Source organism: Lacerta agilis, chromosome 4, assembly GCF_009819535.1.
Source record: "Lacerta agilis isolate rLacAgi1 chromosome 4, rLacAgi1.pri, whole genome shotgun sequence".
NCBI lineage: Eukaryota > Metazoa > Chordata > Lepidosauria > Squamata > Lacertidae > Lacerta > Lacerta agilis.
Genome location: NC_046315.1, coordinates 71,652,357 through 71,669,696, shown reverse-complemented (window position 1 = coordinate 71,669,696; position 17,340 = coordinate 71,652,357). Strand labels below are relative to the sequence as shown.

The following is a 17,340-nucleotide window of genomic DNA, read 5'->3' as shown; positions in this document are numbered from 1 at the left end:
TTTAGTAAGGAGCACATATAAATAAATATGCACGAGCGCAAAGAAGGGCTCCCACCTGCCTGGAAAATCCCACACGCAGCTCCTTCTCTCAGGTGTAGATACGGAAATGCACTGTGCATGCGATCCGCTCCTACACGTTCACGGGAGGGGGGGGGTATGAGGAGACTCTAGATTGAACACTCTAGATTGAACTCACACGCCTCGAACCCAAAGTTGGCGCTTGTCCGGAGAAGCAAAGCGCTCCGCCCTTTGAACTAGGCTCCATTTTTCCGCCCTTGCTTTGCCCCGCTGGACTCGGGAAGCTCCTCCTGGAAGGGGCGGCTCCGCGAAAGCCGGCCGCTCACGGGTCGGGGCTTAGCAACCGCGGCGTCTCCCGTGTCAACGAAAGAAAGAAGCGGGGCGGCGGCGGCGGCAGCGGCACCACCGTGGAACTCGCTGTGCGCGCTCGTCGGCGCGTCACAATGGGATGGAATCGACCGGGGGACTCGAAGCAGGTGAGGCGGGGCGCCTGCAGGGGGCGCACGGAAACAGCCCCCTCTCGGATGGGGGCTTCTTCCCACGGTCGGCTGAAGGCTTCCAGCTCTGGGTGGTTTACCCCACGGGCCCCTCTTCCTTCTGTCTCTCCAGCAGAGGCGCCATCGCACTGGAGACAGATTTCCCTCTCTGCGCCTGTGCCAAGTTGGGGCGCTGGGCACTTGATTGACCCGAACGACACAAAATGAGTGAGATCCTTACTCATTTCATAGAAACATAGAATTGTAAGGGACCCCCCCCCCGAGGATCATCTAGTCCAACCCCCTGCAATACAAGAATCTTTTGCCCAGCGTGGGGCTGAGCTGTCTTAAAGGCAATTGTTGTGATTCGCCACTGTTGTTGGTAGTTCTTCTTTAATTCTCCTTGTGCTAGCAAGGAGGGTGCTAGCAGTCTACATGGAATCAAAGAATGGTAGAGCTGGAAGGGACCCCAAGTGTCATCTAGTCCAACCCCCTGCAATGCAGGAATCTTTTGCCCAACATGAGGCACGAACCCAAGACCCTGAGATTAAGAGTCTCATGCTGTACTGACTGAGCCACTTGTATACACATATACGTAAGGTTATTATATAATCAAAGCTTTAGAGCTTGCTGCTTTTATTATGTTTTTAGATATGCTCTAAGCCGCCCAGAGTGGCTGCACAAACCCAGCCAGATGGGCAGAGTATAAATAATAAAATTATTGTTGTTGTTATTATTATTAGTGATATTATTATTAGCTCAGGAATTATTATTATTATTTATTGTTTACCTGCCCTTTATCCTAAGGTTGCAGGGTATGTAACAACACAATATTAGAAATGGTTTAAAACAACTTCTAGTCTCAAAAATAAGGGGTGTCCTAAAAATATACAGCTCAAGCATCAAAAGGCTGGGTGAAGAGGTAGATATTATTTTGACAGGTCCAAGCCCTGAAGGTGGGCCTTGTACCTTTAAGGTACAAATGGGGGCATTTGTGAAGTGCAGGTTTTCCCGGCACAGTTCTTCAGCAGGAGGACAAACTATGCTCTTAGGAAACCTCTCTTTCACAGCTTTGACATCTTGAGCTTGCTCATAAATAATTCTTGTTTGAATATAGGCTGCAGTCCTGACCATAGCTACTCAGAAGTCCAATTGAACTTAATGGGGTTTACTCCCAGGTATGTTTGGTTTGATGTGAAGATTGGGGGGACTTAACGTGGATAATTCTAAGCCAAAATCTGAAAGTGGGAGGTATAAAATTGCCAGAGCAGTTCAGGTAAGGAAACTGATTTCCAACCTTGTATATTTACATTTCAGGTAATAAATTGGGAACTCTAGTCACAGAACTCCCACACAAGATATATTTTGGCCCTCACACATGCTTTGCTCATAAGTGGGTAACAGTAGTAGCATGTGGTCAGCTTTCCACTTCTAGGCTGCAATGTAGTTATTGAGAAATTTTCTCCCACAGAAATGGGCTTGGTGACAAATGTAAGCAGGAATTCAGTTCTATACATGTTCCCTCTTTGAATTCATGCCATACCTGCAATTCCACACCTCCAGTTGTTATAACCTGAACATAGAATATGAAATTGTTTAGAGTGGAATCATTTTCTCTGGGAAATTGAAATAGGTCTGTCTAAACATGAAAAAACTAAGCCAAACTGTTCCCTCCCTCCCCACTGCCAGGTTGGATTCAAAAAGCTATATGTGGGCAACCTCCCAAGTTTAACTGAGTTTTGTGTGGACTCTTGCCAGTTTATTACTTTGCATTTTTACAGCTCCGCAAGCTTTCTGAGAAGTCCATGCATTTATTATAAGGTGTATCGTTTTCCTAGCATAGATGGCTGCGTCTGTAAAAATTTAAAAATCCATACTAAAGCTTAGAGATGTGCTTATATGTTCCTCCAGACTGAAGACACTGAGTGGGTAAAAACTCTTTCCAAACTTCCCCACTGAATCTGGTTTAAAATGTTGGTCTTAAGATTTCTCTAATTAGCTGGGGCAACCCCTCAATTTAAGTTGAGTTTTGCTTTTTACGGATTCTTTTTCTGTCGGAACCCTTGTATGTTCTTCTCCCGTTTGCCACACAATTGCCTGAGCAGTTCAGGTGAAGAAACTTGAGCTAGCAAGGGATTAAATCCCAGAGTGAAAAAAGAGAGTGTGCTACATCCAAGCCTCTGAACAGCTATCAAAATAGCACAGCAACTGGATCTGGTAGCCGGGACTTTTGCACTCTATTGAATTACAGTGCTTATCGCAGGATTTCATTTGCCATGGAGTTACTAACTCGGTTCTCCATGTTATATTAGAAGGACTGGATTGCAGTGATTCCTGGTAGATTCTCTTGTGAATGAATACTGTTAATCACAGCACCTTTTCGGTGCCAATGTGGTATAGTGGCTTTAGTGTTGGGCTAAGACCTGAGAGATCAGGGTTCAAATCTGCACTAAGCCATGAAGCTCACTGGGTGACATCTGACCAGTCACTCACTCTCAGCCTAACTTCTACCTCACAGGGTTGTTGTGTTTATAAGATGAGGAGGAAAACTGTGTATGCCACCTTGGGCTCCTTGGAGAAAAAGATGAGATATAAATGTAAAATAAATATATAACTATGCAAAGTGCTTTACAATCCTAATTCATTCTTTTTTGCCACCTTGTAAGGCTGGTCCTTATTATTCCCATTTTACAAACTGGGCAACGGAGGATGATAGCTATTGGCTTGTTCAATGTTACTCAGGGCTCCTTTCCAGGAAAAAAAAAGTGATATCCATGTAAGATTATTTTGATGTGGCAATTGAACATAGATAAACAACCAAGACTGACTGCAGACTCAATCAGCATATATGCTGCAGTTGATGTGCATGCATGTGGGATCATCACAGATTATGATCCACAGAATAAAATATCAGTACTTAGCATTTAAAGCATTTCAAACACATTATCTCATATGGGATACATGTGGAATTCATGCAAATTGTTCTACAGAAGTGAACTTTGCATAGGGATTTTGCAACATGAAATCACTGCATCAAAGTATTTGAATTCAGGCCCTAATCCATCACATGGGTAAATAAACTGCAGTGATTCATTTGTTTTATAGCCGACTCTTAGAGACAACAGTTCTGTCTCCCTGGAGGTGAAATGCACAACTTACCACCCGGTACTGCAGCCAAAGGGTAAAGGTTTGTACAAACTCTCCCCTGTGTACATATAGGGCATTTTGAAGGGCTTCCTAGTTACGGCATGACTAGCCCTGTTGTTCTGGTCTTCTTGTTTAAAGTTGCCCAAGTGACTACAGTGGTATGTGGATCTGGAATAATAACATTTTGCCAGGTAACTGAAGAGGCCAGAGTGATTCACTTATTTACTCTGGTCTTTGGCACCCAAAACACACATTTCTAGGGCCCACCCAATTATTGTGCCTGCAATCTGTTTTAAACTATTTTCATCATTGCATTTTAAACCCCTGTAACTTTCCCAGGGCCTTTATGGTGAAGGGTGGATAATAAATCGAAATAGTAATTATAATTCAAGAGGGGCAAATACACATTAGAATTTGGATCTTAAGACAACTTCAGGAAGTTGACTGAAGGAAAGTTCCCTGTTTCCTCCCTACCCACCTTGCAGCCACTCAGTCAGCTTTAAAGTTGCTTTAGAGGGTCAACCAGGGCTTCGGAGTGAGACACTATCAGCATACTGATAACACTCAGCTCTGCTTTTCATTGGATGAGGACCAGTCAACTGAAGCTCAATCCCAACAAGAGGGGAAAGCTGTGGGTAGATGGTTCTTGGATTCTGGGGGTTTGCATTCAACTTGCTCTAGAATGGGTTGCATGCACACTCCCTGCCCGAAGGGTCAAGTTCACCTCTTGGTCCCCTGTTCCCATTGGATCCAGTTTTGTTCTCTAGAGCCTTGGTCTACAGCACCTCCTTCCTTCCTTCCTTCCTTCCTTCCTTCCTTCCTTCCTTCCTGCCTGCGTCACCAGCTGCAGCCTCTGCTGGACAGGAATGCTCTGGGTCACAGTTAGCCACACTGTGATCACCTCCTGATTAGACTTCTATAATGGTATTTTAGGTGTGGCTTTAAAGATGACCATCAGTTGGTGCAGAACACAGCTGCCATGATTTGATAAGGATATCTGGATCCCATCTTCAATGCGGTTGGCAAAAGCTTCGCTAGCAAAACATATTTGGGGGCCCAGGTAACTGAAGGTGTGCTTCCTCTGTGCCTGCACCCTTAATTCACCAACCATAGCTTTTCTCTCCAATTTCTCTTCTCCAAATGATGACAATAGAATGACCTCACTAGAGATCCTTGCCTTGCACCAATACATCTTTCTTTCAGGCACCAGGTTGAACCTGGTGTACATAGAACCTTCTTTATTTATTTGGGTTTTAGGCATTTTTTAAATTGTTGCCCATGGTTTCACCACCTAGTAACTTCTTTTAATGTTTATTAAAACCTAGTAACATTCTTTTAATGTTTATTAAATAAAGTTTATTAAACGCTGTGGTATTTTTAAAACATTCTTTTTTTTCATTTTCCATAAACGGGTAAGTTACCTTTTTGTAACCATTTTATTGCTGTGGTATGCTAGTGAGAAGTAGTATAGAAATATTTGAAATAATTAAGCAGACAGCACAGTCTTAAACCATGTCTACTCAGAAGTAAGTCCTGTTGAATTCAATGGGGCTTCGTCCTGGGTAAGTGAGAGGACTAGGTTTCTCTGGCAAATAAACGCTGCTGGAGCTGGTGCTAACTTTAATTTACATTTAAATTCAATTTAAAGTATCAAGACCAGACCCGATTTACTAGTTGGATGGCATCAATAAAAAACAAACAAACAAAACGTGTGTTTATTCATGTTTTAAGGGGAACACAGAAGGAAGCAAAAAATCTGTGTGGTTGCCATGACTGGCGGCGTAGGTAAACGGCTCGCATGGAGTGAACGTGAGTATTCTAAGGTTATGATATTTTATTAATCAAATTACACATGGAGCTGAGAGCCAGTGTGGTGTAGTGGTTAAGAGCGGTAGACTTGTAATCTGGTGAACCGGGTTCGCGTCTCCGCTCCTCCACATGCAGCTGCTGGGTGACCTTGGGCTAGTCATACTTCATTGAAGTCTCTCAGCCCCACTCACCTCACAGAGTGTTTGTTGTGGGGGAGGAAGGGAAAGGAGAATGTTAGTCACTTTCAGACTCCTTCGGGTAGTGATAAAGCGGGATATCAAATCCAAACTCTTCTTCTTCTTCTTCTGTTGGAGCTATGTTGTGTCTTTGACTGTATAAAGTGGTATTCACGGTGCTTTCAATGCATTGTGTGAATGTATCTAATGTCTCTGTGCAAACCTATGCTTGGTAACAGAAAACCTCTTAAGTCTAATTCCAGACTCAGCTCTATGCATGGAATGTTTTTGTGCATGTACTGTATCTTCATGTACATAAAGAGAGAGAGAGAAAAAAGAAGGGAGAGGCTTTTGTATTTATTTAAATATTTCTCTTTTTGAGAATGCTTTTTATTTAAAAAAAGGAGGAGTCATGAAAATACAGTAGAATACCATGGAAAGAAGGTGAGAGGGGGAGATGAGATAGTTGGCAGACGAAGGGATTGCAATAAATAAACCTAGCTTGCACATTTCCCCCTTTACAGAAGTTACTTTTGGTGGGAAGCCTAAAAAAGATCCTGAAAAACCTAAGACGCTGGTTGCCTTTGAGAAGAACTTGGAGCGAAAAGAAAGGAGAGATTGTGGCGTTCAGTGGGACTTGGATGTGCAACTCCTCATCTCTTCTCCTAAATGGCTTCAGCTGCATGGGCTCAAAAGGAACAAGTTGACCTTTTCCCAGATTTTATCCAAGATTGGATTTCAGCACAAAGAAGGTATGATGTGCAGCACGATGCACAGCCTGATCTTTTTCATAGTTAGTTGGAGAAATAAGCCCTGTTGCATTCAACAGTAAGTATAACAGCTTGTGTATGGGATAGCCATTGGGGCTCACTTCTAAATAAACAGGCAAGGAGTTGGTGCAAAAAAAGAAAGAAAAAGAATATGACCCTGCATGATGGAGACAGCACATGTACAACTTCTTTTTTTCCTAGACTATGTATCCATCCTGGGGAAACTTGTGGCTTCTCGATACGCAAATGGGTTGTATCGTCAATACATGACAGGAGAAGACGGCAAGCTGTATAACGTAAGTGGAGGATTCAGAGTGATAACATGCGTTCTTTTGGGTAAGATAATATTATATTGGCAGGATGAGGTGGTTGCTGGGTGTAGTAACAACCTGTCCTCTGGCTATAAAAAGTTTGTGTTTGATGCTCTTTAAAATCTGGACTCTGCTTTCAGAGTTCTTGCTGACCTGTTGAAGCAGGGCTTGGGGAGACCTACCTCCAAAACACAGAGTGGAAGTACGTAGTAACAATGTGCCTGGGGTCACTTAGCTTCAGAGAGGTGTTGGATAACAGATATTGGTTTGCTGATCCAGCACTTAACATTATTGAACAACAACAAGAACAAGTTTATTAAATTTGTGAGGTCCATGCCTTTGAGGATGTGAGGGCGATCTGGCTGCGACATCTGTCACCCCATTGATCGCCAGGGTTGATTCGGCTGATCTGGCTGGCTAGGCGGGTGTCCCCTTCCTCCCTCACCGCTCCATGTGCGTCCCTCCCGAAGCTGCGCGCTCGGTGGAAGAGGACGACCATCCCAGATAGAAGGAGTGTACCGTTCTTCGGTCAAGGGTATACGATAGCTGCGCTCCCCTGCTAGAACCTCCAAACAAGCTCAACAACAACAAAACTACTGCCATGGGTTATTTTTCTCTTGAATTTTTCCGAGTTCTAGTATGATTTGATGAACTAGAAGCTGGTATTGTTTGGAAGTTCCGTGAAACTGAACAATTCTCCCGCCCCACTTTTCATCCATTTTGGAATGCTGATTGGGTGGTAGATGTGTGTGAATCATAGCTCCAGAGATCCGCAGTGCTGTTGCAAACAGCTGCCCCACTCAGCACCCCCCTAGTGTCAGTACTGCTGCTCATTGGGATCAGGCGAGGTGGTCATAAGGTTGGGGGAGCTCCTGGTTGCTGGTGGTGACCCAACATGCCCCTGTAGGGTTTCTATGACCAAACTGGAGCTCCTCCCACCTCGCCATCACTTTGCTCTCTTAAGTTGCAGTGGCACAACTGCTGGGAGCATGCACCTGCCGCTCTGTCTGCTGCTGTGCTCACCACTTGGATGCTTGTTCAGTACTTTGATGGTAAACAGTTGTTGAAGAACAATGGCTCCAGTTTGACCCTGTTCTGGATTTTGCATCAGAAGGCAAGGATAGGAGAGACCGGTCAAGTAGAGAAAATGTGATTCTATGCGCTCTCATGGTGGCCAAGAGACTGATGTTGATAAACTGGAGGAATAAAGATACGATCCACTTTAATAAATGGATTGACAATATGATAACACTCGCAACTTATGAACATACTGCTTACAGACGTAGACTTTGTTTGGATAAATATGACAATTTTTGGAACGAGTTTATAGAAAATGTAGTAGTTCATTCACCTTTACATATGTATTAGGATAATAATATCAAATTTATAAAAGTATGTATGGGTTAGGGTGTTTTTCGTATATATTCATATATATATTTTCTACACATTTTGTTGCTTTTTCTTTTTCTTTTCTCATTCTCTTTTTGTTTGCATCACTTTATTTCTTTATAATCGAACCCTTTTCAATAAAATATTAATACCAAAGTACAGATCCATCAAGGAGGTTTGCCAGCTATTAAAAAGTGTGTTTGCATTTGTAATTGCCTTGATGCACACCCTCTTCATTTTCCATCCCTATTATTCCCTGTCTTGATTTTGACATCTTCACTCTTTTTAAAATTTAAATGCAGCTGACAGCCAAAAAAGACCTCCTCTTTCATTTTGTGGATTGTCTTACTGGAGCTATCGAACTGTATAAACAAAGGATGGAATGGCTAACCACGGAAAGCCGGCAAATATTTGGAGTGATTCAGGAACAGAGCATCACCATTGTCCTGGATTTCGGTGTTGCTTCTAGAGCTGAGTTTGATCTGTGTCGAGAGGCGCTTTCTATGGTCTTCAAACAGCAAGTGGCCCAAATCTCCCGATTTAACATCATTCAGTAAGTATCCTACACTTTAGTAAGGAGACTTGCTGGAATTCCTAAGACTACAACCATAATAATGAAGTTTGTTGAAAGCATATGGCTGATGAACATAATCAGACTTTGTCTGCAAAGCTTTTATGCCACTTTGAATACGAGGCCATGAGTAGAAATCCTTACTAGTTCTCTTTTAAATGGAAAAGATTTGTTTTCAAACCATGTACTGTATCTTCCTCTCAGCATTGATCAACGCACATTTTCCTGCAAAGGCCAGCTAGATTTTGTCTTAGAGACCAAAATAAAATAAAATATAGTAAGTAGATACAATTGAGGTCAGATTTAGTACCTCCATAATATCCCCCACAAACTTTATTTTCTATAGCTAATGCAGCTATTGCTCCCTCAGACAAAGCATATGTTAACTTTTGAAAACATGTTTGTTTATGCTAAGGGTCAGAAACTACTACAGGCCTGGAGAGCCAAATCTGGGATTTGAGGAGTCCTGCCTAGCGCTTGATTTGCATGGGGCCAAAGAGGTATTTTGGATAAGAGACTGGTTTTGGGGTGGGGTTAGGCCAGCAGAGGTAGGCAACCTAAGGCCCGTGGGCTGGATGTGGCCCAATCGCCTTCTCAATTCGGTCCGAGGATGGTCCAGGAATCAGTGTGTTTTTACATGAGTAGAATGTGTCCTTTTATTTAAAATGCATCTCTGGATTATTTGTGGGGCCTGCCTGGTGTTTTTACATGAGTAGAATGTGTGCTTTTATTAAAAATGCATCTCTGGGTTATTTGTGGGGCATAGGAATTCGTTCATATTTTTTTTTCAAAATATAGTCTAGCCCACCACAAGGTCTGAAGGACGGTGGACTGACCCATGGCTGAAAAAGGTTGCTGACCCTTGGGTTAGAGCAATCTGCTCTGACTCCATTCTCCAGGAAGTCTAGGTGCTGGCCCCACTGTGACCATTATTTCAGGATGAGGTTTTTAGCTCAAAGCGCAGGGATCAATGCTGAATGATCAAGCCCCTCTTCCCTTTCTCTTAGACCTCTGCCAGGCTAGGAGAATGAGTGGGACCATTTCACTGAATGTTGATTGAAGTAATTCATCTGGGAAACTCCACAGACATTTGGCACCCAGATCATATGTCTGTCTAGACACTGGATAAGGCCTTTCCCCTTCCATTCCCCTCCCCCCCAATAATCTCCAGACCAAAACCTTGACGGGGACAGGTGCTCCTTGCTGCCCTTTTTAGTCTATCAGAGCTGTTATTGCAATACAAGTTTAGCAATTTCTCTGGATATTTTAGCTATTCTGCTTTCCAGGGGGGCTCAAGATCTTGCAAAGTGGCAAGAGAAAACTGTTCCTGTGTCGGAGGCCTCTATAGAAGCGGCTGTCGAGTGGCTCTGGGCAATAGAGTACAGGCCAGCTGTTTGCCACTCGGGCCCCACGGAAGCGATCATGGAGGCATTGTTTGATGATACGGTAATCTCTCTCACACATTTCTAGAAGTCTTCGGTTATGTCTAGGGATATATCCCCGTGAGAGTTTTGACCGCAAGTGCTACAGACATGAATTATGGACGGGGATAATACATGCCAATAAAAGAACATTGGGGGCTATTTAGAAGGAATTTCTTTCAAGCTGATCTGCAGGCTGGTTCTTACCAATATCATATATGCATGACTGCATTGCATTCTGAGAGCAGAATTTCCCACGGAACAGGCAAGAGAGAAATGTTTCAATGACACTAAAGGGGCTTTGAAGCATAGGCCTAGTTTGGACGAGCCTATCTGAAAGTTAAGAGATGCAAATACCTCTTCGGCACACTGCAACCTTTTTTAGGTGAGCCACAATTAAGCCACAGTGTGGGGCTCACTGTGCAGCCCTTTGGGCTGAATTGCTGCTATTATAAGAGGAGCCAGTGTGGTGTAGTGGTTAAGAGTGTTGGACTAGGACCTGGGAGATTGGGATTCAAATCCCCACTTGGCCACAAAGCCATGGACTTGGGCCAGTCATCGTCCCTTAGCCTAACCTAGTTCACAAGGATGTTGTGAGGAGGGGGGAAAACCATGTATGCCACCTTAGCTCCTTGGATAAAAGGTGGAATAGAAATGAAAAAGGGGGGTGCTGGTGTTACAAATATGCTTCATGGTTCAAATGACTTGTCCATCACAGACCGAGGCCGTGTACTATTTCACTGTGGGCGATATGCCGGAATGCATGAGACATTTGCTCCTGCAGAAGATATCGAGGAGCCCGTGCCCAGTCCATTCAGTGTCTTTTAATGCTCGAGAAGAAGAGACTATTGCTTTATTAAAGGAGCTGAGTCATCTGACCACTGGCAGGTATGAGGTAAATGATTTCAGCACTATAAATCTATTCTACAAATGGAGATATGGATCCCTGCAGATCGCTTGCTTTCTCTATGTGTTTTTTTGCCCAAATATGTCACTTTCCCCCTTCCTCTGTCTCTCTTAGAAGAAAATACAAGGTCTGGTGGAACAGGTTCTGCCCAAGATGTTTAGCTGCCCAATGTGGAGTACAGTGGTACCTCAGGTTACAAACGCTTCGGGTTACAAACTCCGCTAACCTGGAAGTAGTACCTCAGGTTGAGAACTTTGCCCTAGGATGAGAATGGAAATCGTGTACCGGCAGCGTGGTGGCAGCGGGAGGCCCCATTAGCAAAAGCGCGCCTCAGGTTAAGAACAGTTTCAGGTTAAGAACGGACCTCCAGAACGAATTAAGTTCGTAACCTGAGGTACCACTGTAGTAAATGCCCCTCTCCCCTATTCATGGTGCATAGTACTCAAACTTGACCAAGTTACTCCCTGGGAATAAAAAACACAACAGTGACAACCATTTAGTGCCTTTCATGACATCCAAAATCAGCAGCCCAAGGCAGCTCTGCTTAACAGTAGAGCAAGCCTAAAAGAGTGAGGCCTCAATCATCAGTTGCTATTAAACTGATAAATGCAAGTTATGCTACGCGAACCCCCAGTTTGTTATGGGCACCTGTGAGTTTTATGAAATGTGTTCTCTTTCCTCATACAGTGGTACATCTGGTTACAAACAGGATCCGTTCTGGAGCCCTGTTCACAACCTGAAAGGTCCGCATCCTGAAGTGCCACGTCTGCGCACGTGTGCAACGCGATTCGGCACTTCTGTGCACGACATCATTTTGCGTATCTGCGCATCCGCGAAATGCCGAACCCGGAAGTAACCCGTTCTGGTACTTCCGGGTTCGGCGCGTTCGTATCCCGTGATGAACGCAACCTGAAGCATTCGTAACACGAGGTATGACTGTATTTTTTAAAACAGCCGTGTGAGGTAAGCTAGGCTGAGAGAGGGTGACCGCCCCCAAATCACTCAGTAGACCATAGCTGAGGAGTGACTTAAACTTGGGTCTCCCTGCTTTGGCATTCTAGCCACTGCTCCACACCAGCTCCCTTGATGCCTGTTTAAACCCTTTGCATACAGATTGAAACACTTTATCCCTCTAGGTTCCATGCATTTGCTGAAAGAGAGGACTACATGGACATGATAGAAGCCTCAGTAAGCGACGAGGATGAGAAAGCTTTACTTACCCAGAATTCGAGGAAACTGAAAGGGAACCTGCCTCTAGGTAAAACAAAGGAAGGTTGATTGTTATGCCCCAAATGCCTCCCTTCAGTCCTCCAGAATCTCCATGGACCACAGCCCTCACCAGCCTTGCTCCTCACTCTGTGCCCTCCTTAAGTGCTTTTGCCTGGTGAGAATGCATTCATGGTGTGTGGCGATGCCTCTCATTGGTCTGGATGGAGGACAAATAAGTTTTCATCTGGTCTCACCCACCCCCTGACATGTAGCCCTCGTAAGGTTCCCCACAGAGAGGAAGGTGGGTTTGGGGATTAAGAAGTCTCCTTACTGTTGCCTTAGATAGGCATGGCCAAACTCAGCCCTCCAGCTGTTTTGGCACTACAATTCCCATCATCCCTGACCACTGGTCCTGTTAGCTAGGGATGATGGGAGTTGTAGTCCCAAAACAACTGGAGGGCCAAGTTTGGCCGTGCCTACCTTCGAATCTTCAAGATAACAATTTTTATCTAGGAGAATTTGGGGGCACTAGCAGGCACAAGGAACAAGGGGGAGCAGAATGCTTCCTCAATGCAGAATGGAGGTAAGCAAGAGTTCTTTGGAAGAAGATAGAACCAATGGTGTAGCAAGGGAATTTTAGAGCCGTGTTTCCCAAACTTGGGTCTCCAGCTGCTTTTGGACTACAATTCCCATCACCCCTGACCACTGGTCTTGCTAGCCAGGGGTGATGGGAGTTGTAGTCCAAAAACACCTGGAGACCCAAATTTGGGAGACACCGTTTTAGATCGTGAACTTCACGGTCTTAGAGAGGGAAAGCAGACCATTGACATTTGTCTTCTTTCCCCCTGCTGCCCCAAGTTTTTCAACTGCTTTTATGTTTCTGACATGTTAGAGCAAAACTCTTAAGCAAGAACTGTTTTCTAGCTGTGATAAAAATTATGACACTCTTGAGTGTGTGCGGTTTTGCTTTTTAAGAGCATGCTTAAATCACAGCACCATCATGCTGACAGGAATCAAATGGGGCCCTTTGTTGCAGAAAAGGAGAATGTGTTTCATTATTTTTTTAAAAAAAGCATTACTAACCCATGTACGTGCCAGCTGCCCCATGACGATAGAATAATAGCAAAGGATGCTGCAGTAACCAGCATCTTTCCTGGTGGACCTCAGCATGCCCATGCCAGCCTAGGTGTTGATGCTGTGGTTGTTTGCCACTGCCTCCACCACCTGCCATATTTAGCCCTGTGGTCCTGCCCTATCTGAATCACCGGATACGTTGCTGGTGTGACTGGCAGATGCGTGTGTGGCTGCCCCACAACTGTGGGACTTTTTCACTGGAGGACTCCAAAACTAGAATCTCTGCATCGTCCTGAGGCAGTGCACATTTTTCTGCTCAGGCTGCCACTTCTTTTATTTTATTTTATTTTATATACGTCCAATATCTGCAAGCGTCGGGGAAGTTACAACATAAAAACACAATATAAAACCACTAGTACTTCAATTGATTTCATTGTGTACACACACACACACACACACACACACATTTATTTGAAACATTTATATACTACCTCTTTTCATTCAGAGGTATGGCAAGAGAATTCTGCAAATGAGGTGTGGCAGCCAAAAACGCCTCTCCCCCCCCCCACTTTATCCACCTGCCTCACTTCAGTTGGGGGGGGGTGCATATTCAAAACAGTGGCAAACAACGCGCGTACCAATTCTGAAATTAATTTCACAATTTTCCTAGGCTAAACTGGAAGGCGCACACAGTAGAACACACCATTGGGACAGCCCATAGAACAATATGGTAATAGGGAACGGTTTTACAACAGCACATGACAATGAAAAGTTCATTGTGCTGTGTGGGAGGGGGAAAGGTCATTTTCTTTCTGAAACCATTCTTAGCGAATGGAGCTGGACAACCCCATTTCCTGCATTTTAGAGAAGAGTGTTTGATATTTAGAGGAAGTGAAGAGGAAGGGTGAAAAACAGTCCCTTTCAGAAAGGTGGCAAGTTTGCATGTTCCAGCAGGCTTGTTTTGAATAAATGCAAAAGCCCCCAAGGGGTTTGGTAGCTTCCAAATAATTGTGTATCACTTTACGTGTGTTAATAGGAAAGAAGGAATCGCTAACAGCCAGGGGAAAACAGAGAAACATTAGTCCCTGTTGTGACTGAGTACACACAATTTTCAAATGCTGATTACCCAGGAACAAGGCAGACTATATACATACATAAATCAATACGAGTTCTTTCCTTCCTTTTTGTCACTGAACTGCATATGTGTTGTGTGTGTGTTGTATCACTAACAAGTCATCACATCTTGATACAATTACCTTTCAGACATTTTCTAGAATGTGCGTGATTTTAAACAGGATACAGGTTGAGCATCCACATTACAGCCGTACCTCGGAAGTGGAACGGATTCCGTTCCGGGAGTCCGTTCGACTTCCAGAACATTCGGAAACCAAGGTGCAACTTCTGATTGGCTGCAGGAGGCTCCTGCAGCCAATCGGAAGCCGCGTAAGCCGCGTTGGACATTTGGGCTCCATAGAATATTTGCAAACCGGAACATTCACTTCCGGGTTTGCGGCGTTCGGGAGCCAAAACGCTCGACTCACAAGGCGTTCAGGATCCAAGGTATGGCTGTATAAGTAAATGCACCAGCGTGGTGGGAAATTAGCCAGCATTTTTTTTACTTTAATGTGTTAAAAAATAAATAAATTGTATTGCAAAATGACCCCCAGGAACCACCTGCTCCTACATGAGCCTTTTCACCAGTTAAGATTGGTGTCAGAGACTCTGCTGTTAGTTCCACCTTTCTTTGAGGTTACATAGACAGGTATACAAGTCCCAGGGCCTTTTGGGGTGGCGGCTCTGAGACTGGAATACCCTCCCTGTCTTCCAGGTCTTCCAGGTCTCTTCCACTTTCCAGACATCTTTTAAAGACTTAGTTTTTCAACATTCTTTTTATCTGCTACTTTGTTGTATCCTGCTATTAAATTTTCAGCTGATTTAATTTGCCCGCCTTTACTGCAGTTTTTTAGGATGGCTTTTCTTTTGCTTGTCTGTTCATTTATCTTTTATAAGGCTGGAGTAAACACTGATTTGGGATTAAGTCTCATTAGACTCAGTAGAGCTTACTTTCTGGGTACACACATATAGGGTTGGGCTGCATGCTATATATGTGCACGTTGCAAAAGTGGGGGGGGGGCTTTTTGGCTCCACCGGCCAGACCCTAATTAAGATTGGCCTTGTCAATAGCATGATGTCATTGTGATGCCACATGATTGGCAAGCAGATGGGAATGCCCGCCTGTCAAATCCGCCTGTCAAAAACACAAGAAACCTTCAAAACACATTCTTTCCCTCTTAAGAAATCTGGGCAGTGTAGTTTACCCCTTGCAAAGTTACAATTTCCAGCAAACCTCGGCAAACTACAGTGCTCATAATTCTTTGAGGGAAAGAATATGCTTTTAAGGTATGTTGTGTACGCAGCCTAATTCTCCAAGCCATGTAGGGTTCAAGCCAGCACACGGTGTTGACACCCTTGCCCCCCAGGCTGCAAAACAAAGAGCAGATCCTGGAACCTAAAGAATAGAATAAATGTAATTGTGTAAAATGTAGCCAGAAAAAGAATGCCCCCTTTTCTTGGAAGCACTGCTTGTCCTTTTATTTAAAGGTCACTTGGGACTGTGATATTTCTAAGAGGGATGGCTTTCTAATTCCTCTGTATTTTAATTTTAATTCAGCAGCTGTTTAATGATGGCTTGCAACTAACAGAGCCTCTCTGCTGGGTTCCATTGTGAGCAAGAAGCATTCCTGCTCCCTCTCGTTTATATTTCAATAGATGCGTTGAAAGCTGCTGCGGCTCTTAAAATTATGCCCCTGCACTTTCCCTTTTCTTAATGGCTAAATTGCAGAATGGTTTTAATCAGCCCGCAAGTGCAGTAATCTACTAGAAATGCTTTGTAAGCCGTGCATTTATTGCTTTTACAGAATAGAATTTACACGTTAAAAGGGAACACAATTAGTCTTGGGCATTTACCTAGTATTATAGCTGTGGTTATGACATCATGCCTAGCCAATTGGAAAACTCTGGTTACATCCAGGACTCCCTCTGCCTCTCTGTCTCTTTCTGCCTTCTACAGCAGAAAAGACCCTGGAGTGATATATTTGTATTGCATGTTTTGGGGTCTGTTTATAGAGCGCTTCCTAGAAAGGATGTTCTGAGAAACAATGAAGATATAATATGAAAATAAAGATTGCATTCTGACATGCTGGTGTGTGAAATGGGACTAAATGATATCCAAACCAGAGAGAGAGAGAGAGAGAGAGAGAGAGAGAGAAACCTGGGAAGTTCATTGCTTGTATGTTAAAGGTTCAGAGATACGTACTTTGAGTGGGCTCCCCAGACTATTTAAATTGTCCTCAGTCAGCTACCCAGCAGAGCTTTTCTCTAGTGTTAAACAGGCTACTTAACCATAGGACCCCAGTGTGAAGTTCAGGCAACTAGCCCATCAATGTTTCATATTTTCATGAATTAGTCCTACAGAACTTGTGACTCAGTAGCAGGTTGATATACCTTCTATGCTGGTTGACTACTTGGTGGACAGAGTTTGGTGTCATTGAGTGCAGGCCCAAGACACTTTGCTGCCTGAGGCGAAGGACAAGATGGTGCTCTCTCCTCCTACAACGTACGGAAGCCCACTGGGCTGGCCGTTCAGTCTTACACCAATGCTGGTGATAGGACAAGGACCTCCAATGTTGCCTGAAGGCAGCAAGTTAATGCAGGAGATGCAGGGCAGTCTGTGTAATGCAAACCCAGCTCTGCCCCACCCAGCATCTCACTGGCATTTGCTGCCCCATAGCATATGCTGCTTGAGACAACTGCCTCACTCTGCCCGATGGTAGGGCCGAGTGCTCAAAGCCATAGTGAGAAAGGGCTCTTAGATCAATAACAGAGCATAGGCCCTGCACATGCCCTCCATGAAGAAAGTACCGGGTGCAGTCCTTGGCATCTCTAGGTAGGAGTGGTCTTAAACCCTGGAGAGCCACTGGCAGGCAGTGTAGTTGGCAGTAACCTTCATGGACCCGTGAAGACACCTTCCTAGGGCCATACATACATTTTAAGAAGCAAAGC

General features: G+C 44.2%; 1 protein-coding gene across 1 annotated transcript in view; it reads left to right on the top strand.

Annotated features, from left to right (window-relative positions):
• The first annotated feature begins 444 nt into the window (after window positions 1-444).
• The window catches only part of VWA3B (von Willebrand factor A domain containing 3B), a 59,782-nt gene continuing 42,886 nt past the window's right edge, over window positions 445-17,340 (top strand). Inside the window, exons 1-8 of the mRNA XM_033147539.1 lie at window positions 445-494; window positions 5,373-5,450; window positions 6,151-6,378; window positions 6,598-6,692; window positions 8,399-8,649; window positions 9,954-10,113; window positions 10,807-10,976; window positions 12,132-12,253. Coding sequence (XP_033003430.1) covers window positions 467-494; window positions 5,373-5,450; window positions 6,151-6,378; window positions 6,598-6,692; window positions 8,399-8,649; window positions 9,954-10,113; window positions 10,807-10,976; window positions 12,132-12,253 — 1,132 coding nt within the window. The 5' untranslated portion in view covers window positions 445-466. The remainder of the gene's footprint in view (window positions 495-5,372; window positions 5,451-6,150; window positions 6,379-6,597; window positions 6,693-8,398; window positions 8,650-9,953; window positions 10,114-10,806; window positions 10,977-12,131; window positions 12,254-17,340) is intronic.